This window comes from Sceloporus occidentalis, unplaced genomic scaffold, assembly GCF_023333645.1.
Source record: "Sceloporus occidentalis isolate IW3139 unplaced genomic scaffold, rSceOcc1.0.p SCAF_2, whole genome shotgun sequence".
Lineage (NCBI taxonomy): Eukaryota > Metazoa > Chordata > Lepidosauria > Squamata > Phrynosomatidae > Sceloporus > Sceloporus occidentalis.
The window spans coordinates 110,037,494-110,061,517 of NW_028316982.1; the positions used below are offsets into that span (position 1 = coordinate 110,037,494).

The 24,024-nt window shown below is 38.6% G+C and overlaps 1 protein-coding gene across 5 annotated transcripts in view; it reads right to left on the reverse strand.

Annotated features, from left to right (window-relative positions):
- GRID1 (glutamate ionotropic receptor delta type subunit 1) overlaps nt 1-24,024 on the reverse strand; it is an 859,069-nt gene that overhangs the window by 68,769 nt on the left and 766,276 nt on the right. For 4 of the 5 annotated variants that reach the window (XM_089510585.1, XM_089510584.1, XM_089510589.1 and 1 more), the window contains exons 9-12: nt 23,621-23,722; nt 19,470-19,667; nt 16,909-17,233; nt 13,260-13,398 (exon numbers count right to left, since the gene is read on the reverse strand). In XM_089510585.1, the coding sequence (XP_089366711.1) occupies nt 13,260-13,398; nt 16,909-17,233; nt 19,470-19,667; nt 23,621-23,722 (764 nt within the window). The remainder of the gene's footprint in view (nt 1-13,259; nt 13,399-16,908; nt 17,234-19,469; nt 19,668-23,620; nt 23,723-24,024) is intronic. The other variant, XM_089510586.1, reaches the window with a different exon arrangement.

Genomic DNA, 24,024 nt, shown 5'->3' on the forward strand with positions numbered 1-24,024 from the left:
TAAGGGAAGGATTAAGTTGTGCATCTCTGGTTATTTAGTTTTTAAAACAGATTAACAGACTTTAGTCAATATAAATCTCTCCGCATTTTGCAGTATCATCTTGAGTCACTAGGTGGCAAACCTCCGTACCCATCATGACACTATTGTACACAACAGTGGCTCTTATTAAAATGAGTCATTTCATAAGAAACCAGCTTGTCAAAACATGAGTAGTAAATGTTGAAATGAGTACAACTTGAAGGCACAGGAAAGGAAGGTGCAGGACAAGCAGCAGACAGTGTGGGCAAGTCTACATTCAGAGCAACTGAATGTCAAAGGAGTGCAGGTAGAATGTAAAAGGGGAAAAAAACACGCTAGGAAGCCAAAAGATTTTTCATCTACCTAATTCTCAAAGCACTTAACATCAGTGATAAAAAACAACCAATGCTGTAAAACAAGTGCCATAAAATACAGTATTAAAAAGGGGAAGGCTTATGTATCCTAAAAGATGAAGCAAAATGGAAAACAGTTGTTTTGCCTCACATCTTGCATGTGGAAAACATTTGGAAGACCTCATGCCTTTCATTTCTATCTTTTGGTTGGTGGCCAAAGCCAGCCAAAATGGGGGCGGAGGGCAGAAAGGTAATTGGTTCATTAACAGCACATCAACGTTTACAGCTAATAAGACTAACAGAAGTATTTGCACTGATTCCAGTGAAGTTTAATTATTCCCTTTTTAAAATAAAATATTTTGCTGGATTATTTTTTGCTCAAATGTTGCCACCTATGGTAAATATTCACCACTTTTGCTTTAGATGAAATCCTCACAATGGTGCAACCTGCATAGGAGGGTCATCTTTATTTTGCACTTAAATATGTACCACTTCTTACCCCTGCTCCAGTTACCATGCAACTAGAGTTGGAAAACAATGTTTGTAGTCTTAAGATTCTCACTGAAATTACCCATTTTGCACTTTGTAGGACTCATCACAAGACAAAAGGCCTCAAACATTAATACATTTGTGACTCTTGTTTCATGCACACACTTTAGCCACAGGAAAAAATGTGTACAAAATACATACATTAGTATGTAAGTCATAGAGTTGGAAGGGGCCTCATGGGCCATTGAATCCAATCCCCTGCTCAGTACATAATTTGAAAAAAGTGCACACAAGTTCCCATGAAGGATGTTTTAATAATGTCTCACAAACCAAGAGGACCAAAGGATGGGATGGGAATGGAGGTGAAATGTAGGGAAATGCAATGAAACTGAGACTTCTTCGCATGCTTGCAGAAAACTTATGGAGGCTAATCTAATCAGCTGTAAGATTCCAGACATCATAAACAAAAGAAGAAAATAATGCAGTTAGACTAAACATAGAAGTGACAGAAAACCTACTCACTAAACATTTCAAGTAAAAACAAGGGCTTTTACTATTATTTATTCATGGCAACAGTATTAATGAATCTTGTGCACACATGCTGAACAAGATTTCTCATGCCTTGGGCTTCACTCTAAGCAGTCCTGGAGCCTTCCATCTCATTGACGAGCACAAGATGCAGTTGCACAGAGCCAAATAAAACAATCTTCCCTCCCAGAGACTGTGGGAGTCACAGCAAGTGTTTTGCTAAGAGGAGAAGGGAGGGATATTATTTTACATTGTCTTGTCCCCTTTTATAAATTATTCGAACACTGAAGAAAACATGCCCGACCCTCCTCTCAGAAAGCCTCTTCAAGAGACCCCCTTCAGGGCTTTTGTCAGCCTGGCCTATATATTTTTTAGCTCCGCTGCCATGAGTGGAAACATTTATCTGCAAGAGTTCCACTTTCTCTGCCTTCACAAATGTCTAGATAGTTCTTACATATTTCTTTAATGGTCCAGTTTTTTCTCTTTAGGAGGAATGCTAAGCCCTCTTCCATATTGTAGTCCAACATCTCATCTAGTCAACATTCTCTTCTTGGGACTAAGGACTTATTGAAGCTCTTAGTTATCAACTGTAGTGGATGTATTTTATATTTTAAGTTTTTGGTCTTCAGATCCTTGGTTACTGAGACTAAGCTTTCAGTGGCATATTAATTTTTAAAAAATATATTTATGCATATCAAACATACTGAAGAACTTATGCTTGTTCATTAGCTTCAGATCTAATGTCCCAGAAGCTAAAAGAGAGACTGTAAAAAGAGAAGCTACATATTTCTGAGTGCTGTAATATTACTAATACTTTCCATTTGAGAAGAGACAGACAACATTATATAGAATACTGGAAACAGAGCAATTTGTTACTCAAGCATTAAAAAAAACATATATTTTTTTGCCCACAAATATCCTATACTGGGCATAGTGAGCACCTTTTGTCACATATTTTCCCCAAGGGCTATTTTAGGCTCAAGAGAGGACTTAAAAACAAGAACAACCAGTAAGTAAAGAGGAAGTAACTGCCAGTCACTTACTGTTAGTTAAAAATCCCTCTCCTTGACCTACAATGGTCCAGGATAGCCTCAAAACATGATGAACATGCCACCTACAGCCTTAGAGAGCATTTGGGGGCATTTGTTTTGCTGGGATGTGTGTGCAGTGGCTGTGTTTCTGGCACCCCAAATTTTCAGGGGGAGGCACTAATATGGCCCCCTATCCTCCCACAATTGCCCACCTCTGATTTATATGGATGGTTTCACTTTTTGACAAAGGCACATGTAATCTTGTGAAGGCCTAACTAAATTTTCATGTGAACAGTTTTATGACTCAGTCCTATGATCTCTGGCAGGGCATGACAGAGGCCATAGATTTTTTTTGGCTTTCCCTGTCTGAGGAAGGCAGTTTGTCTTGATGATATGCTTTTGAATCTATTAGTACCAAACAGAACAGGGCTATTCAATTGACTGCTGGCTGTGGAGGAAATATATAGCTAAGTCCTAATAACTCAACAGGTTTACTAAAATTGGAACTAATAATAGGATTAAGGCTATGATTTCCTAACCTTTGGGAACATCCCTCATTTGTGTTCCCCCAGAACCAGACAAACAAATCTATCTACCTACCTACCTACCTACCTACCTACCTACCTATCTTTTCCTTATGAATATGAGGGAGGAATCTGCAGGAGGTAAAGCTTTACCTTTTCCTTGGAATAACCCCAAAATGGGGATAAGCATTACCTTCCTATTAAGAGAATGAGAGAGGGAACACTTTAAAAAATGAGATGTTGATTGTTAAAAGACCCAAAAGGAAGGGGGAAATGTAGTGTCTTCTACTTTCCACTTCACTAGTCTAAACTAGCAGAGTATACACAGAGATCTTGTAGCACCTTTGGGACTAACTGAAAGAAAGAAGATGATAGCATGAGCATTCGTAGACTTGGAGAAGTAGGTTCAAGTCTACGAAAGGTCATGCTACCAGTTTCTTCCCTTCACTTGGGACCGACACAAACCGGCTCAAAGGTGTGGCTTGGCACTGCCCAGATCAAGGTGGTGGCAACCACATGCCACAGCCCTAATCTGGCTATTTTCCGGCTGAAAAAGAAGTGGCAGAAAGCTACTTCTTTTTGAGCTGGCAAAAAGCCAGCTTTTTGCCAAGGTGGCAGCTTTTCAGTGCGCATAAATGCCGTGCCACCAGAGTGCTGCAATGCTGCCCACCATGTGACCGAGAGGGCAGTGTGATGCCAGCTCAGGGGCATAATTAGGGTATGCATCGTCTAAACACCATGCTCCCACACCATGCCCCCACGCTGCCCTTAAGCCGGCGTTTTGTGCCGGTTTGCTTCACCTGTCAGTGTCAAAGGTGCTACAAGATTCCTTTGCATACTGATTTTCCAGACAAACACAGATATGTCTTTGCATTCTAAAAGAGTATAGGGAATGCTTTTTCCTTGTGTCTCAGATTTTTCCACCTGTATAAAATTACTCTGCTCAATAAGAATTAGGCCATTCTGTTTTTTGTTTCAGTAACACACTGAATATGGAACACACTTTGTCACACACTAAGAACAGAAAACATGATTTCCTCCACATATTTCTCCACAAAATATTTCCTGTGCAACACTTAAGTACATTTGAATACAGGGAGAATAAAGTGGAAAAATATTTGCTTCCTCTAGCAGGGCAAAAAAACCTAATAATTTAACTCTAAATGCAAGGACAAAATAGTCAAGAAAGCTGCCAAATATTCCACACTCAAGAAAGTGCTTGAGTCAGTCTACCTCCATACTGCATTACCAGGCTTGCCATTATCAGTGATATGGATGAAGATGTCTAGCTTATACATTTGTAGGAATCAAGGTCACATCTCATTATATCTGACTAATCTAGAGACCTCTATATAATCTTTGTGCATTAGGTGACCAATGAATCTGCCACCACAGGATAGTGAATCCACTTTTGGACACAAACAATTCCTTCAATGATTTTGTACAAGTCCATCTCAGAACTACTGAGAAAAGAACAGTGATAAAATCAAAAGTGGGAAATTATGACATGTGATACAAATTCTGAGAGGGACTGGTTTCTTGTGTTCCCTGAAATACTTTATTATATATTTATTTATTTATTGTAACAAGGATTAATTCAGATTATTTTAATTGTGTTTAATTTTTGTCCCAGTTTTAACAGTGGCCATTGTTTGATTACATTGGGCTGGTCAATTTGCCAGTTGTTTTTTTTTTTTTTTTTTACTAGCATAGTGTACATGTCTAAACCAATGTGGTATCATGTGCTGTACACTAAAGGGACTTGGGGTACCATCTAGCAACGAAAGAAAGAAAAAGGAGCCTAACAGATGTGGGCAGACTTCCCTGACCACATTGGTTTGGGTGGAAATTACCATAACTATTTCCCCTTAAATTGTCCAATAGAACGGCATCTGGGTGGGAAGAGGAGGGTAATTGGAGGTCACAGGTGGTGTGTTTGTGTGATGGTGTGTATGCATGGTGGGGAGGTAAAAAAAGTAACTGCACAGTGTGGCTTGATGCCACATGGTGCAGACAGTCTGTGGGTGTTTGGCCCACTTTAAGAGCGGGCCATGTGGGCAGCACGATTTTGACCTACTTTGAGAAAACATAGGATTGAGCTCATTTACCTTCCCATATCCTCCAGCTATAGGACCTCCTGTGGGTTCTGAGCTTTTACCCTCCAATGTCAGTCAACTCTGGAGCTAGATAAATCTTGTAAAACTTTCATTCAACCTAGAGAAAAATTGAGGAGCTACTAATTCTTGCTTCACTTTTGAAGTGATCATGCGTGAATTCCAGAAATGAATTGCTAGCATTTTTATTGTTGGTAAGTGATTCTTTATTAATTATCTTCTCAAAGGAAACAATAAATAGTTGTAGCAATTTTCCTCCCACTGTGAGACAGTCTGCAAAAACACTGTAGTTTTTGAAGATAGTTGACAATTCAGGATTTATTCTATACATGGTTATTTTGTGCAGAAAACAACATTAATATTCCAAAGCAGAAATATTATTTCTTTACAGAAAATGCTGTTTCCTGCACAGAAAATGATGCTTTCTGTTCAGAATAAACACATGTGAATTTTGTGCTGAAGAAATACATTTTTTCCATTGCTTTTTGAATATTTTCAAATATTATTTCATCCCTATCCTAGTGCCTAAATTTGGTGACAGTTCCACACAGCAGGCAAGAGGAGCTTGATGAAAAAGTGAACTGAACGCATGATGAATGTGCAATACCTTATAAACATATTAATTATTATTACTGTATGTGGATTATTATTACTGTATGTGGATTAAAAATAGTGTTCCGGTGTTTCCCCCATAATATCTTTTTGCTGATCACTGATATCACACAATGTGTCTAGAAAACAGAGAACTACATAGATTCAGGGACAGTTCTATGGCATCCGCAGAGGGAGAGGATACTGGGACTTCATTTCTGTCAGTCCCATTTATCTTGTAAGAAAACAGGCACAGAAAGAACTTCTTCCATATCTCTTGAATCTGACAGGGGGTGTGGCATTAAGTGCTTTGGGGCACATTCTGAAGCATGCTTCCTGCACACTGTTTCCAGCACAGGGAAAAAGAGTAGAGAGCAGTTTGTGATTCAAGGAAGCAACAGGGATTTGCAGAGAATACCAAAGAGACACTTGATTGCTAGAACATGTAGCATACACTCTGTGGATTTTTTTTTAAACTATAGCCCCTTTTATGAATAGAACAGTCCAGACAGACTTGGGGACATTTGCTGTCTAACTTTATAAATTGGTAAACTGTTTTCATGTCTCCAATGTGCTGAACTTTAGTTCATCATGGTTCACTCCTTCCCACAATGTCAGTGGTAGGCATTTAAAAGAAAGTGCTTTCCTGCTTTCTCTCTATTCTTCATTAAGTAGAATGCCTTTCTTTCATATTACTATAGTATAATTCTACTGAGTCAGAAAACATTGTGTCAAAGCAATCAAAGCCACTGGTCCTACATGAATGACCAAGCAGTCAAGCAAGGGATGGTGAGCAGGATCACACACAGTGTGCTTATGATGCTAGTTTCACAGCTTTCTATAGACCAGTGGTCCCCAAACTTTGGTACTCCAGGTTTTTTGGACTTCTGCATCCAACATTTCTGACTCTTAGCCAAACTGGCCTGGGCTTCTGGGAGATGACAGTCAAAACATCCAGAGGACCAAAGTTTGGGGAACATTGACACTCTGCTGTGAGATAATGATACCCCAGGCCTAAATACTCAAAGCTTGGTCACACTTAAATAATGAGACATTTTGACTTAAATTCCATCATTTCTACTTGCACAGCTACTTTTCATCTGACAAGACATCTCACCTCCAGTTACCTGAAGACCAGCCATAGGCTATGACATGTAAATTGGACAGACTTCTACAGAAGCACATGTAGATAGAAATAATCTCAAACCACACAAACTGGAGGTTTATGTACTCCCCCTCCCACCCTCCTCTTCCTCCTTCTTCCTCATCACATTGACTTTTACTTGTGGCAACCCTATGGATGAGAGTAGTGAGATGAAGACATGCATGGTTACTACTATGGCTCTGAGCCTTCCAGAAACACATACAGAGAAAGAAAGGAAATGTTCCATTGTTGGCTGCTATAGTTACATGGCTTTCCCCCCATTACCCCCAGATAATGGTAGGTAGATATTTGGAGATGGTGAGAACAGAATATAGAACATGGCTACAAAGGGTTTAGGATCTGTTAGCAAGGAATAAGGAATAGGGCACGAGCCAAAAGCTGGGTAATTATACTCAAAGGCAAGAGAAGTCAGGGAGATAATATTGCCATCATAATTTGTCTTTATTGTGTGCCTAATGTAACTAGAGGCTGTCCAATAAATGAAAGAAATGCAATTCCTGCTTCAACGCTTACAATTTAGAATTGACTGACATGCTATGAAGAAACAGGATATGGATGGGGACAGCCTTATGGTTTCCATTTATCCATAATGTGGAGGCTAGTGAGGCTGATGCCAGTGGGATGGGGAATTCATTCTGGGCTTTAGAAGGGACATGGTGGCCTAGCAGTTAAGACGTCAACTCTGATGACTGTAAGGTAGCCAGGCTGGCAGTTATAGATGCAAGTGCCATGTGACAGAGCGATCTCCCATCACTAATACCAGCTTCTACCAACTTAGCAGCTCAAAAGCAAGTGAAAGCGCAAGTAAATAAATAGGTACCACTTTGGTTGGAAGGTCATAATGTTCTGTGTGCCTTGGCATTTAGTCATGCTGGCCACATGACCATGGAGTTGTCTTTGACAACGCTGGCTCCCTCAGTTTAGTAATGGAGATGATGAGCACCACTCCCTATAGTCGGACACAACTAGACAGTCATGTCAAAGGGGAAACCTTTATTTTTTTTTTACCCTTTAATGTGAACTTAACAATAGATATCCAAGGTACTGATAGGCCCAGGAACTTGGATTGTTCATTTAAACTTCAGCCTAAAATGCAGAGTAGATTCATCACCCTACTGGCATTGGAACTACTTCACTTTCTTTATTATATTGTTATCCCATCTTTCCACTGAAAAAGCTCTCACTCACTGTGATAGCATCATTAATATAGAAATTACACACCACCACCACTAACATAATCACATACAGTTAACTCTCCTTATCCATGGATTTTTTAATCCATGGATTCGATCCACAACTTGAAAATATTTTTAGAAAAAGTATAAATTCCAAATAGCAAACCTTGATTTTCCATTTTATATAAGAGACACCATTTTACTATGTCATTATATTTGATGGGATCTGAGCATCCACAGATTTTGTTATCCACGGGGAGACCCTGGAACTAAGCCCCAGTGGATAACAAGGGTCCACTGTAATCAGTATGATGTTTGGTACTCTGTGTGAGTATAATATTTCATAAATACATAGGGAATTGTTTGTTTGATAGCACCCCATCCTACCGCATATTAGGGATAGAAAGATTATTTGACAATATTTCAAAAATGATCAAAACATCTTCTGTGCAAAATTTGCACGTGCACGTGTCTCATATGTACTAAAAACAGATGTATCTGTGCAAGAAACAGTTTTTTATCTGCAGAAAATAATATCTGAAAGCAGAAAAAGTTGGTTTCTATGCAGAAAGTGCTGTTTTCTACAAAAAACAACCACATACAAATTTTGGTCAGAAAAAATCCAAAGTTATGAATACACTTTGAAAATTGTGTGGTTTCTTAAGTCTTTATTGCAGAGGGGAGAGTTTTTCTAAAATTAACTGTTGCTCCTTCCAAGAAGAAACTTGGTGAAGAATTACATCTCTACCACATACTATATGGGTCTTGCTTAGGCTTTGTTAAATTGAAGAGGAATATGGCCAACCTTTCTTTGTTTTCAAACAGATGGTGTACTTCATGTAAATGATCCAGTTTGCAGGATCATTTCCTCCTGGGGGGGAGTCATTCTAAAAAAGACCTTGGATGATGATGTCTATATCTGAAGCACAACACGCCCAAGTCAAGGTGCACAGCACCCCAAGCAAGCAACGTTGTCTCATAAAGTGGAAAACTCCACAAGCACCTATTTCATTAATTAACAATACTTTTTTTAACAGGAATGTTTGTAGCCCTTTCATAACTGCCAAAATCTGCTGCCTGGGGTAGCTGCCTCATTCTTCCTAATGATGGGCTGATATTGGTATTCACCAATACAGACAAATGTGAAAACTTACAAATAATGATATATTCCCTGTCACCAGACAACAGATTATGACAATGCAAACAGACACAATACACTATGTATGCAATCAGCAGAAAAACTTGGAACAGACATGCCTAAAAGATTCATAACAAGCGTAGATGTTAGATCTTATCTGACAAATGCTCTAATTTAAAATGCTTTTGAATTTGCAAATGCTCTACTTTTCTATGTGCCTTAGTTTGTTTACTTCTCAGTGAAGTACTTCATTATCATCACAAGGATGCTTCTTATCCTAGACTCAGGAATACGGGTGTAATTGCACACCACTGTGAAGGTTTGCTAACTAACAAGAGGTAGCAAAGACTCTACTGCTCATTAAATTCAGCTGTATACATGACTGACTGGGTAGCATTATCAGACACTGTGTCCATTGGTAGATACGAGGATTAAGAGGAACATGCTTGTGTCTGCCCTATAAGTGGGGCTGGATTGAAAAGGTTCCAAGGCCCTACCACCACTCAACAGCAATAGTATAATATAGCATTTCTCTGACTCCTCTCTTGTCTCCAGTGGGAATGATTTTTAGTACTTTCAGGATGATGTAGAGGGTGGCTCTATTGTGAAGCATGTGGGAGAAGTGGAGAGAATAAGGATTCTGTGGATACTTAGCTGCCTTCCCAACTTCCCTGTTTCATCATCACATTCAATGACCCCTTTGACAATCTTCCAGAGAGCACAGGACTGGTCCCTTAACTGAAAAGTTCTGAATTTCAGTTGAATTCACTGTGTCTATACAGTGTGCAGACCAATAAAACAAGGTCCACACACTTAACCTGAGTCTATGCAGAGCTCAACCTGTGTAGGCCCAAGCTGTGTCATTTGTACACTACTGTTTAATTGTGAAATGTGACCTTTATGGGTTGGATTCTAGCAGTGTAGGACTCCATGATATCTAATGAACGGAAAGGTGATGCAAGCATGCCAGAATCAAAAGAACTGGGAGGTATACCACCTAGAATGCATCTGCACTTTGCAGCTATAACAGTTTGCTATCACTGCAATTGCTGTAGTAGATTTGTAGTTAGAACTCTTTGGTAGGGTTATAATTCACAGGAGTGGCCTTGAACAGTTCTTCTCACTGTATTTGTTGATTTTTCCTTAATATGCCAGGGACTGATACCATATTTGTGCCCAACTCTTTCTTGTTTATCACATTGTTTAAACTTATTGTTTAACACATAGGTTCCGCCATGAAATAATCAACATGCCAATGTTTTCTGAGAAGAATGTATATTTACACATATTATTTGATTGTATTGATCATTTATGGTGAGACAGTGGGCAGAGGGGAACAGAGGATTAGCAGAATCCAAAATTACAACTACTATGTCAAAAGGTCAGAGATGAATCATCCTCAACAGTTAGGTGAGTCAGATCTAGAAACTGACACTTACAGGATGATATGTCTGTTGAGAGAGAGTAAATTCTAAGCAGATGTTATGAATAACTTCTATCCCATCTGGTCTATTTTCTGCATCTTATTAGGGCTACCTGTGCTTCTGGTTGAAAGCAATCTAACAAGAAACAACAAGTACCTTAGCAAAATACAAATGCCAAAATCCACATAGCTGTTACTGTGTAGTTCAGATATATTTTCAGACAGTTAAAGGGATTAGATTTATTGGGATGCAACTGAGAGATGTAGTTCAGTATTTCACCTTCATATGTAGTCAAGATACATGGCAGAGGTTCACTGAACCTCCTCAGATAACTATGCCCCTCCTCGTCTTAGGATCTCATGAAGTAATATCAAAGCATTAAAAAAAACCAAATATGTAAAGCCTATTGAATATTTCTCATGGAATATTAAATTACCTGTTCTAAGTGCTGATACATGCTGATTTTAAAATAGAAGGAACAGTTAGAAGGGATCTGGGACCCAAAAAACCCTTTGACTTATATGAAATTCAAGAGCCATAAGAGAAGCCTCTCATATACTGACAATTTAATAATAGAAGCAACACTCAAGTTATCTTTCCAAAGTGGCACGATTATAGCACAAGGAATAGAATCAGCTCAGTAATATTGGAAGAAATCTAGGTAAGATGACAATTTTAACTGATCAAAGAATGTCTGCTACACCTCCCTGTGTCCCAAATCTCCTTACTTCTGCAAAGAAATATAAATTCAAACATATCTTCATTTAAAACTCTTTGAAAACCTAAAAGAGCAAAACAACCCTACTGTGTTGCATACAATTATAATGCCGGGGAACTAAGCTCAACATCTGTAAGTAACGCAATGTGAAGCAGTATCAAAAAGCTCTGGATGAAATCAAATGAGATCTCACAGTCCAAATGGCAGTATAACTAAACCAATATTTAAAAGTATTATTTAAAAAGAAATAAAAGAAATGCCCCCAAAGTTTTTGCCAAGAATGCCCGAGAAAACTTTTATATTTATACAGGAAGCTGCCTTGCTCTGAGTCAGTCCATCTGTCTCAGTATAGTTTACATGAGAACTTGGACAAATTACTTATTGGACTACAACTCCAGGAATCCTCCAGCCATCGTGGTAAGACGGGGCTGGGACTTGCAATGCAAGTTCTGAGGTATACTGACTGACAGGAAAAATTATCCAGAGCTTTAGACAGAAGGGTTTTCTCCAGCTCTATCTGGAGGTGCCAGGAACTGAACTTCGGAACCTCTGCATGCAAACCTTGAGGTCTTCTATCCAGCTACTGCTTTTAGCACAGAGCTATACTTAGCATTTATTCATTTTGGGTCACACTTTAAGGGCTCAAAGTGCTTGCCATACATATTCTCAATACCCTTCGCCAGAACAACTGAGTAACATAGATAAAGTATTATTTTCTTCCTGCTGCAAACTGGAAAGGTAGACCCTAAGGATGAGAGAAAATGGTTTGCATAACATCACTTAAAGCACTTCAGTCTTCTTGTACTCCATGTTACCCACTGGGAGGCCATAGCTGAGTTCAAAATAGTGGAGCAACCCTCAAGGAAAACACAGGCGCACTAGCCCAAGCATTGAAGCATAAGATCTGTCTTGGCAGAAGGTCAGTATGGGGAATTCTTATAGTTTGGAAAGAAGAGTGAAGAGAAGTGCTCTATGGAAAACCCAAAAGGGTGACAGAGATAGGAAAGTCAATTTCAACTACAGAATACAGTGGCATTGTAGCATCAATTATGCTCTACAGTATACGATTTCAGCAAAAAGGAAGACACTTTCAGATTCTTTTGAACTGAGGCAATCTGCTCAGGCAACAGGGAAAGGACTGGGCTCTGTGAGAAGTTCCTTAGTGTTAAAAAGAAACTGAAGATTCAATTATTGTTTTCAACAACACAGAATGAAAATAGGATTCCACCCCCCCCCCCCCCCCATTTTAGCCCTTCAAGCAGGTGTCTTCAACTGAAATTGTCTCACTATCGCCTTTGTACATTATCACTGACTGTAACAGATCGGCTGGAAACTGGTTCTTGCCAATTTTGTTGACAGCTGGATGTAATCACACCTCAAGATGAATAGCTGAAAGTTTTAATCACTGACACAGAGCAAGGTAAAAGGCTAAAACGTACTACTAAGAATAAAACCATGAAGTTTATTATAAGGCAGGTCAATTTATCACATTGACTTATTATATGAACTGTCTTCTGATCTAGACCTATGCCCCTTCTCAAACAAATGGCAAATCCCTTATGTGCGTGTAATTTTGCATGCTTAATTATATGAAATTATAGGGAGAGCTGAGGTTACAGGCATAGTTTTCACAAACATTAAGGCCAGATGTAACATAATATATATTTGTTTTTATAATGAGCTTGGACAGCTGTAGCCATATGGCTGATTATGGAAGATAGCCTCTCAGGCAGAATAATGAACAGCTTTCATTTAATAGTACCACTGCAGTTTGGTTGCACTCTTAGTTCCAAAGTAGAATTGGAATTCATTTCTGCTTGAACATTACAGAACAAAGACGTATGGGAGGAGTTTCTTTATTTCAGTTAAAGAGCTTTTGTAGACCTTCCACATGCTCGGTACTGCATGATGTTCCTGCCTTCTGACCAACATCACTTTCTTCATATTTTCTTGGAGTTCAGATTTCTATGTAGCAGAAAAAGTGCTCTTACCTTATAGGATTATCCATCCTGTTTACTGTGAGAAATGCTGCTAGGTTGGCTGTATAGGATGAACATACAATAAGAGTGAACAGCCACCAACTTCCCATCACAATACGCATCGCCACAGAATTAACTGTAGATTCACCACCTGAAAGAAATAAGCAAACAAAGTGAACACTTGGAAACCCAAGCCTGCATTTTTCATTTAGTCTTGAATCCTACCTAGTCCTAAATAGAGTTAGCACACTGAATCAATAAAATGTACTTATGAGGGAGCCAGTGTGGCATAGTGGTTTGAGCATTGGACTTCAACTCTGGAGACCAGAGTTCGATTCCTAGTTCGGCCATGAAACCCACTGGGTAATCTTTGGCAAGTCACACATACTTAGCCTCAGAGGAAGGCAATGGCAAAACCTCATCTGAACAAGTCTTGCCAAGAAAATTGTTGTTGTTGTTGTTGTTTGTATCCTGTTCTTTTCCCAGAAGTGGGACTCAGGGTGGCTGATAGGTTTGCCCTAGGGTTGCTATAACTTGGAAATAACATAAAGGCACACAACACACACAAACACACGTTGATTCACTGCTCAACAATTAATTCACTCAGTCCACTCCAATGGGGATTAGCCAAGGCCCCATACACAGGCCAAAATAAAACTGCTTTGGGTCGCTTTGGAGGTATGCTGTTTAAATGATGCATGCATCCTAAGAGTCTAGAAGCTGCACACCAGTCCTTAGGACTGGATTGTGGCTTTGGTGCAGCTTCCGGACTCTTAGTATGCATGCATTATTTAAACATCATATTCCAAAGTGACCCAAAGCAGTTTTATTTTGGCCTGTCTGTATGGGGCCCAAGATGACTGAGGCCTTAAACATTGTATTATCTATCTGTAATGTATTTTATATTTCTCTGTTGTTTGGAATATCAGTATGCAAAGGAATCTCGTAGCACCCTTGAGACTAACTGTGTGAAAGTTGTAGCATAAGCTTTTATAGACTTGGTTTACTTCCTTAAGTAGTACACCAAGTCTATGAAAGCTTATGCTACAACTTTTTTGCACAGTTAGTCTCAAAGGTGCTAAAAGATCCCTTTGCATACTGAAGTTCTCAGATGCACATCCAAACAATGGCTAGAGAGATCATATAATATGGAGTGCCTAGAAGTAAACCGTTTGAAATGGGGACCTGCGTATGTGTAAATGCTTTTCTACATATTAAGCAAATAAGGAAACAAACAACCTCTTCCATGTATAAAACTTGCATATCAGAGAGAGGAAGAGTTTCCTCTACCACACCTTCCAATCTGATATGCTTAAACACTGGAAGGTTTTAATATAGTGACACTTACAAACATGGGACTTTGCAGTTTACAGTAGTATAAGCTAATGCTAGGTGACTTAAATGAATATGTAAATGAGCTCTGCAAAAATTCACAATATTTATTGAAACATTAATCAAAGATTTGAAATATTTACAGGTAACTATTTGTTTATCTGCCTCTTGATTTATTCTGCTATAAAAATGATATGCACTACCTTAGGAGTTCCCATGCCGAGGGGGCTGTTAATTATTTGAAAGCACCAAAACAGTGGCAAAGTGAATCTTACAACAAACCCATCTTCAATCTAGAAGGATGCAGAATCATTCTGAGAATTTTCACTAGACTTGTTGAAACTCATCCAAATTCCTCATAATTCTTCATATTTCAATCTAGATCACTGATGGCAAACCTTTTCGGGGCCATGTGCCCGAAATAATTGTTTTTCTGGCACCGGGTATACCCAGTGCCGCAGGCAGAGCTTGCACCTTCTGGGGCAGGGCTTCCTCCCTCTGGGGTTGTTTGGCATTGATGAGGAACTGCTTCTTGGCAGTTGGCATGTTTACCTTTTGCCCAGCAGGCTCTTATCAGCCGTGTGAGTGTGTGTTGGCAGCATTCCCAGACAGCTCCATTCCTCCATTGGGACTCCATTGTAGACATTTTACACACATCTGGTACATCTGATTATTCCATCCCAGTTTAATGGGGAGTGCAAAATACAATAGTGCAGAGGTCTGAAACCTCTATCAAAACTGTCTCCACCATTTCCTATCCTAGTCAACACAACACAGCAGTTATTGGAATGATGCAGTAAACTTTGTTACAGCTCTCTTCTACTGAGGACTATTTGGTGGTGGTAGCGGTGAGCTTTCAAAAAATTCTCACTTATGGACCTAAGGTGAACCTATCATAGGTTTTTTTTTCTTCGTAAGATTTGTCCGGAGCAGGATTTGCTTTTGTCTTCCTCTGGGGTTGAGAGTGTGTGACCTGTTCAAGGTTACCCAGAGGGCTGAGTGGAGATTTGACCATGATCTTCAGTCACTGTTCAACACTCAAGCTACTATCTCATGCTGCCTTTATCAGCATGCAAAGAATTCTAGGCTTGAGTTAAATATATTTCCTTATTTCAAAAGCTAATCCGCTTTTGAAGTGCACATCAACTTGGGCGACATTTAGCAGTTCAAGACAGTTGTGAAGAATTTTGGTTGAAGTTATACAGTGGTACCCCGGGATACGAATTACCCGGGGTACGAATTTTTCGGGATACGAATAAATCCCATAGGGATTTATTGTTTCGGGTTACGAAGGTTTTTTCGGGTTACGAAAAAACCCCGGCGCTGTTTTAAATGGAGCCGCGGCGGAGCCGCGGCTTTTTTTCCATTAGCGCCTATGGGAATTCGGCTTACGAAGGTTTTTCGGGTTACGAAATTAACCGCGGAACGAATTAATTTCGTAACCCGGGGGACCACTGTATTTTAAACATTTCACCCTGCCCTTAAAGTAATGGGAGATGATTAACAGTATTAAAAAGTATAAAACATAAGCATATATATATATATATATATATATATATATATATTCTTAAATATAGATGTTTATCACACTATACCCTTAAAGTGCCACAATTCCAGTTTGACTCCTCTAGCTGCCTCCTGTTGCATTCTGGGATTGGCAGTTTTGAGGAGGGGTATTTAGAATTCTCAGGCAGAAAAGTTCTCTGCCTGAGAATTCTAAATACCCCTCCTTAAAACTGCCAATCCCAGAATGCAACAGGAGGCAGCTAGAGGAGTCAAACTGGAATAGTAGCACTTTAAGGGTATAGTGGGATAAACATCATAGATATATACGGGAATGTGTACAGACACATGCAAAGAAAAAATGTTTACTCCAACTTTCAATGCACCCTCTTTCCATGTTTCATGTAACAAACTTAAATCATTTTTACCATCTAAGGTTGCAAGAATTAAATTCCTCTCCAGCAGGTACAAAATTTTATATGCCTTTTTTCTGGTGTTCTTGTTAATTTGGGGGAAAATAGTATACTACTTGGTGTATCATTATACAGTATTTCTTTTAAAGTGGAAGTCACAAGCCAAAAATAACTCGAGATGCTTTTGACAAGCTTCTCAGAATACTGAAATATAAGGTGTTCTGAAATTGTGCTAAAATGTCTACTCAGATGTATTTTTACCAGTGGAATGAGATCTGTAATGTTCCCTTCAAGTAGTTATTTGCTAGAGGTTAGTTCATGGCCTAGCCTTTTATTCCAAAATTGAAAAGCAGTGAATAGCTACCTGTACTGTTTTTCCCAGAGCAAGAGAAAAAAAAAGTTTGACCAAGTACCTTGCTGAACAAAAGCTCCATACACAATCCAAATGGCACTGTGAAGCGTGGAGGAAGTGGAGGCACCAGACTGGACAGAATTCTGGGCTCTTACTGCTTGGATTCGGTTCAGCACAAAGATCAGAACACCAACAACAGGAATAGCAGCTGCAATGCAAGCCCACACCGCAAAATCAAAAGGGGCAAAGAGAGAAAAGATGTTGATCTTTTCTTCTGGCTTCTTGATTAGGATCCCAACAGAATAATCCATGTAGCGTTTGCTGAAGTCTACGACACTCTCCCGTTCTGGAGTTATAGTGATGGCAGAGATCGCCAGGTCAGCTCTCTGCAAAGTGAACAGAAACAATGGCTTCTTAGTCCAATGGGCTTTCTCAAGTAAATGAAAAGTGTGAAATAGGAATAAGAATTACAAGATTCTGTCCGTAACCACAACTCAGTTTACCATAAATCAAGACTGGATGCAGCAATTCAATCTAGATTTTGAGAAGAGGCATCAAGTTATAGCCCTCTACCAGGGCCACATTGCCATAGAGAAAATGAGAAGAACTCCTGCAGGCAGCACAATAAAGTAATTCTTCGCTATTTTACTCTTGAAGAAAGTAATGAGTAACTCTAACAATCTTCTTCCCCTTGAGAGAAAAGTTTTGAAAAGTGTGAAATTTCAGACTATTCACAGTTCAGGAATTATTCAGTGCCATATTTGCATGTGTATGTTTTTTTGCACATAAAACAGTATTTTTTGTACTTTTTTTTGATAAAAAATAATACTTCTGTGCAAAAAACCCTGATTATTTTCTGCATATAAAATGCTCCTTTTGTGAAGAAAATGTGCAAATGTTATGCACACTAAACCCCAAAATGTGAAGGTGCTTGTCAGTCCACGGTTCTCCTTGTCAAGGTTTCTAAGAACTTAGGAAACACATTTGTTGGCCATTTATTGATCATGTTCCACTATTCTTCCCATCACTATCACAAACAAAGAAGAGACAGGTAAAGGTAAGATTTAAAAAAACCCAAAACAAAGGGGTGCCATTTGGCTCCACTTGGGACAGCAAAATATCTTGGGCCATCCTCTGCCTATTTCTCAAGTTTGCGTGCTTATAGGCCCTGTTTAATAAAATTTCAATAAAAATATAAAGGTGAAAGCACTAAGAATTTTAAAATTTTTCTAAGATTCATATATACACAGACTGCTATGTCTTTTGTGTTTACTTTTTTCTAGCTACTCAGTTTTCCCTATATAAATTTACAACATTAATGGAGCTGTGGCTTGGGGAAAAAATGACTAAAAACAAATGATTGCAAAGAGGATAAAGAGGCAGTTTAATTCCTGAAACCTCTTATAGTTTGCCTAGATATTATTACATATTGAGGTGTCTCTTTAACACTTAGTTGAAAACAGAAAGCTCTGCATTGTAACCAAACTACTCACAGACAGCCTGATTGCATGGGAAACTCAATGTGATTTTGAAAGGGTGGAGACTTTAAAAAAAGGATACAGGCAAACTAGGAATGCTTCAAAATAGTGAGAAGATTAAGGGTATCTCATTATAATAGTACAGCCAGTCTCTTTTCTCTGATCTCATGTTCAGCTTTTCATTTGCATCTTAAACTTTCTCCCAGCAGAAACAACAAGCAGCTCCATATAATGTGGGAGAGAAAATGACCACAGTGCTGAATATTAATGCCTACAGTTTCAAAATCTATTTCTATGAAAATGTTCACTTCCTGTTAGAAAGTAACATTTCCAACAAAAATACATTGCAGCATCTGCACACCAGAGGAATCCATGCTAAACTACATTCTGCATCACTTTAGAGCATTCACTTAATCCAAGAGAACACAAGTGCTTCCCAATCAGATGCGACTCAATCAGTTTGAGATTGGTTTTCCATTTTCTTCATTCTGAAATACTTTTTTTAAAAGGCAAAACTATAGCTTCCTCTTTGGGAAACCACTCAACTGATCATTACACAATACTATTACTGGAAAAAATGTGCATGACAGACATCTTGCACACTTGGAAATCAAAGTGGAGTGGCTTTTAGTAAGAAAGCTAAAGCTGAAAAGACTCCATTAAGCATGCAAGGAGAAAATTCATATTCTGCTGCTGTCTGCATAAAATTTATACCAGTACAGAAGGGTTCCAACCTATAGCTATTTGACAAAGGTTTGTTTTAGAATTGCAAGACAATTCATCACCTAAACTTAAATTTATGTTGAAGAGGTTTAAGGGGAACAAAATGAATAGGGCACAGGGGGAGCTGATGAAATATATTCCAAGAATTTCCCAAACAAGAAAATGTTAAGCAGATTGGTCTGTAGGTGCAATATTTGAGAAATTTAGGGAAAGCTAAAAGTTCCTGATAAGATGCTTCTTTTTGGACATCTGAAATCTATAGTTTGATATTACAATAGTAGGGCAATATTCCAAATAGTAGTTCCTTTACTGAAGGTTATCAGGTTCCTGCTCCTTTAGTGGACAAGAAAGGTGGCCCAAAGTAGTTGAAATGCTCAATTTCCTTCATTTAGATATCTTGCTTTACAACAGAGCTATATACCTTGTTAATTAATTCTCCAATCATGCCATTCCAGGAGCTGTTATGGAGCTGCTGCCCATACTTGCCATCTGGAGATTGATAGATCTCATACTTGAATCCCAAATTCTTTGAAAGTGCATCCAGGACATCAATGGAAAAGCCTTTGTAGCGCTTGGGTTGCCCAAGTATATTCTCAGCCACCATGACAAAAGGCTCTTCCTGAGAACAAAGCAAGGGTTAAGCTGATGTTTAAAAAGATTTTTTTAGAAAATGATTCAGACAAATGCATCTAACTCATGGTATTGATGACACCTAGAATGGGGAATTGTTAAGCCTCTGGCACTGCAGCTTCAGATTTAGTGGATTATTTTCCCAACAAAACAACAACAGAAAAGAGACTTCTCAGACAAAACTGAGCAATATGTTCCTCATTCTTCCATTTTTCATAATTATTACCAACCCAGGAATACATTGTTAACAGTCTTTGGCCCTCGAGGTGCTCTTAGCCTTTATGAAATTCATGAACATACAGGGGATCCTGTAGTGTGATAATTTCAATAGGACACAAACTGTGTGCTGATTTTCTAGGGGGATGGCAGCCCTAGTGGTTTTATTGTTGTTGCTCTTAGCTTTCTGTGCCAAGTGGAAATTATACCCACTTGGGACGAAACAGCTCACCTCCTGGACAGAGAGGAGCTATGATCATGACCCATTCCAGCTTGAGGGGAGAAAAAGAATACAGATGGGTGAAAGCCTGTCTTAAAGATCTTAGAGATGTACTTTGTCGCTTTAATGTACTCTGATCTGAGAAAAGGAAAAGGGAAGAGGGGGGGAAATCTCTAGGGACTGCATCTGAGAGTTGGAGGGGGTCTTACATTGATCATATTGCAATCTGCAGTCTCTTTTCAACTGGGTTTGACATTACAAATAAGCAACTAGCATGCCCAAACAATTTTCATAACGGAGAGAAACATATTGAGGTCACCATGTTCAACATAACAAACAACTTCTAAGTTACATGCTGCTTCTGCAAGTATCTTACAGTTTTTTGTGGGTTTTTCAGGCTATGTGGCCATGTTCTAGAAGAGTTTATTCCTGGCGTTTTCCCAGTATCTGTAGCTGGCATCTTCATTTCTCTGAAGATGCCAGCCACAGATGCTGGAGAAACGTCAGGAATAAACTCTTCTAGAACATGGCCACATAGCCTGAAAAACCCACAAAAAACTATGGATGCCGGCCATGAAAGCCTTCAACTTCATATCTTAACAGTTGTTCGGTGCTTCAGACAGTAGGTTGGTAACCCAATCTTTCTTCTTCTTTTGTTAATGTATTCCTGAGGCAAATGTCTTCTGCCATTATACAAGATTTTTGTAGGGCTGTGGGGGTGTCTGGAAACCTCCATTAAATCTTGGCAGTATTGTAAATGGAAACTGTTACAGTAAATAGAGCAGTCTAGTGGTTTCTACACCATTCAGATCCAAACAAGGTTTAGCACCACTATACTCTGAAACTGTTTCTTTTTTTCCCCTCAGGGGAATTTTGGGAATTCTCAGTCTCCTCACTAAGTTACCATTTCCATGATATTTTTGGATGAAGTCATGACAGTTAAACAGGTGAAAAGTGTTGACAGCTTTTAAAAGTTTCATTTTCACTTCCACTCATTTCAGAAAGATTTTTGTTTTGTTTTGCTTTTCAGCTAGCTTTCAAACAGCCTCTTTGACATTCCTTCTATTTTTGTCCTGTTTCTGGGTGCTATACAGAAATGTAAAATACATCTCCAAAGACTTTTTTTGAAATCTCCAGGGAACTAAGCTGTCTAAGGTCGCCCTCAGGGCTCCCAAAGTGAAGGAGGTATGCAATTCCTGAGCTTGAATGCTTATATTTTGGAAAGCATTTCAAGTGGGCTGAATGAAAAATGTAGCAAAAGCCCTTATATGTTCAGTGGGCTTTTGGCATCTACTGGGGTTTGCTCCCAGGATCCCCTGTGGATACCAAAATCTGTGGACACTCAAATTCCATAAAATACAATGACATAGTACAATATAAAATAGCAAAAACAAGGTTTGCTTTTTGGAATTTATATATTTTTGGAATATTCTCCAGCCATTGATAGTTGCATCCATAGACATAGAGGGCCAACTTTCCCTAAATCTGGCACTGGGTGCTCACCTACAGATATTCTCTCATCTAAACAACCTGAAAGTGCAAGAATTAGGATCCAAAGATCAGAATGTTTTTTTTAAGATAATCAATCACAGATGTTTCTAAGGTCCAGAAAGTAATTAGTGGTTTGTTTGTTTTTTAAAAAGTAACTCAATGGCTTTTATTCCCTTAAAAAGTAACAAATACTTTTAGCTTTAAAAAAAATTAATCATTGAACTGTGATATAAAATGCACTCTCATCCCCTCCTGTTCATTCCATTAGCCTCAACATCCACAACAAAGCAGGAGGCACAGCATTAGGTAGCACTCGAAATGCTTTCTCCACCATGTAGTGAGGCCATAACCCTCTAAGGATAAAAGAAGCTAGAACATTACTGTTATACCGCAAAAAGTCAACAGGAATTAATGCAATCCATTAAATTATAAATTAAGTTGGATACTTGCCAACGAAGTGTCAGAATTTAATTAACACTTTTGTCTGTGTCTGTTCAATAGAAAAAGTGATTACCCTAAGTTGGAATTTTTGCCTCCGTGTTTCTACAGAACTGTGTTATTAATTGAAGCCTGGATCCCGTTGGTAGCCCCAGTTAGAGATGTGGTGAGTCAATGGATTTACAAAAGTATTGACTCATCATTCAACAATGAATTCAGTGATTCTGCTGTACAGGGGACTACCAACAACATTCAGCTCTAAATTATTTTTTAATTAAATAAGCCACAGTGCTAAACAGCTAACATGGTTTATATTACCATGTTGGTTCTTGATCTAAATCCTCTCTTTTTGAGATTCTTGCAAAACACCTTTTTGTTCTCTGGAGTTTTCAGATGACAAAGTTTACATCACAAGTAACATGAGTATGTTGGGAAGGGAGGTGGTCCTTTTTGCATCCATATGAACCTCCTGTGTTCTAGAGAAGAACCAAATAAAGGCTCATCTGATTTTTTAGTGTTCTTAACTGTGAGACCTTTTGTTAGGATCCAAGTAGGAATCAATAAGATTTAGAAAGTGAAAGGAGAAAAAGAAGAGGTTGTGAGGAGAAAAAGAGAAAATAAGAGGATTTTGATGGGTTGGGTGAGAAGCAGAGTTTTCAAAAGTCTGGGCAACTGTTTCCTTCTTTCCAAAGTTTTTTTTAAAAAAAGATTGGTGTGTTTGTGTGTGTGTGTGTGTGTGTAAAATACTTATGGGATTTTCCACATTTCTTCTAGTATGGCTTTTAGTGTAGCAATGGAATGCAAATTTAAATACCAAATTAAAACTGACTTAATTGTCAAAAGCACTCCCTTTCAACATAAATATAACTGAATTAGATTTTTGAGATTATTAATGAATCATTCCATGTGGTAACCTTTTTCTCAGGATTTTTACATCTCTGCACTTTAAATTACAATTATAATCTGACATAATTATATCGTCATTATTGGGAAAGGGAAATATTTTCAAGTGAATAGTTACAAGCAATGAACACTGTCTAGCCATCCTTTGCATCTCGTCAGGCTGCCTTCATTTCTCCTGATGATACTTGAGAAGTGCACATCCTGAGAGAAGGTGGAACAGAAAAACAGAAAACATGGGATCCCATGTCTTCAGCTCTTGAAGGCAACTATCTGTAATCTGAGATAATGTTATTGTTTATGCTATGGAAAACCTGAGGCTTTCCCCCCTTTTGTGTTAGTATTCTGAATTTTAAATTGTCTTGATGTTTTGTCCTAAAGGTGGTATGTCAAGTCAATAAGTAAATAACAATTGGGCACACTGCACACCCCTTCCACCTGACCTCATTTCACAGAGATCTCACAGGGCAAGAGGTGAAAAAATGATACAAGTAAGAATGTGGAGCCTCTTGGTTGTAAAATGCCTTGGTACACCACACAGAGTTGCACATTCATATACTACAAATGATAATACACTGAACAAAATGTTTAAAGGGGTAATAACAAAATATGGCTTAAGAGGCATGTGTGCATTTTTCCCCAATCATTTTTCTTCCTCAACTCAAACATGTTCATACCAAGACAGTCACCACTTTCAGTGTTAATCCTTGTAGGTCACTACCCAAGCGCCGTTCCTGTAGACTTCCATTCAGTCCCTTCTCAGAGTCCCATGTTGCCAACTGCAAATAAAAACAAAAGCAAGAGAATGGTATATTTCTAATATGTCTAAAATACTTCCAACAGCTGTGAGATTGAAAATATATATGTAAACCAAAAAAAAAAAAAAATCAGGGAATAGAAGAACAAGATGTTCCATTATCCACAGTGCCAGGAGTATCATTACAAAGCCTTAAAAGGATAAATGCATAGACATGTACCAACTCCAGTGTTATCTGGAAATATAATTTCAACACTCCATTCAGTATACTTTGATACTGATTTAGGAGATTATCATGTGGGAGGCAAGCATTCTTCTTCTGTT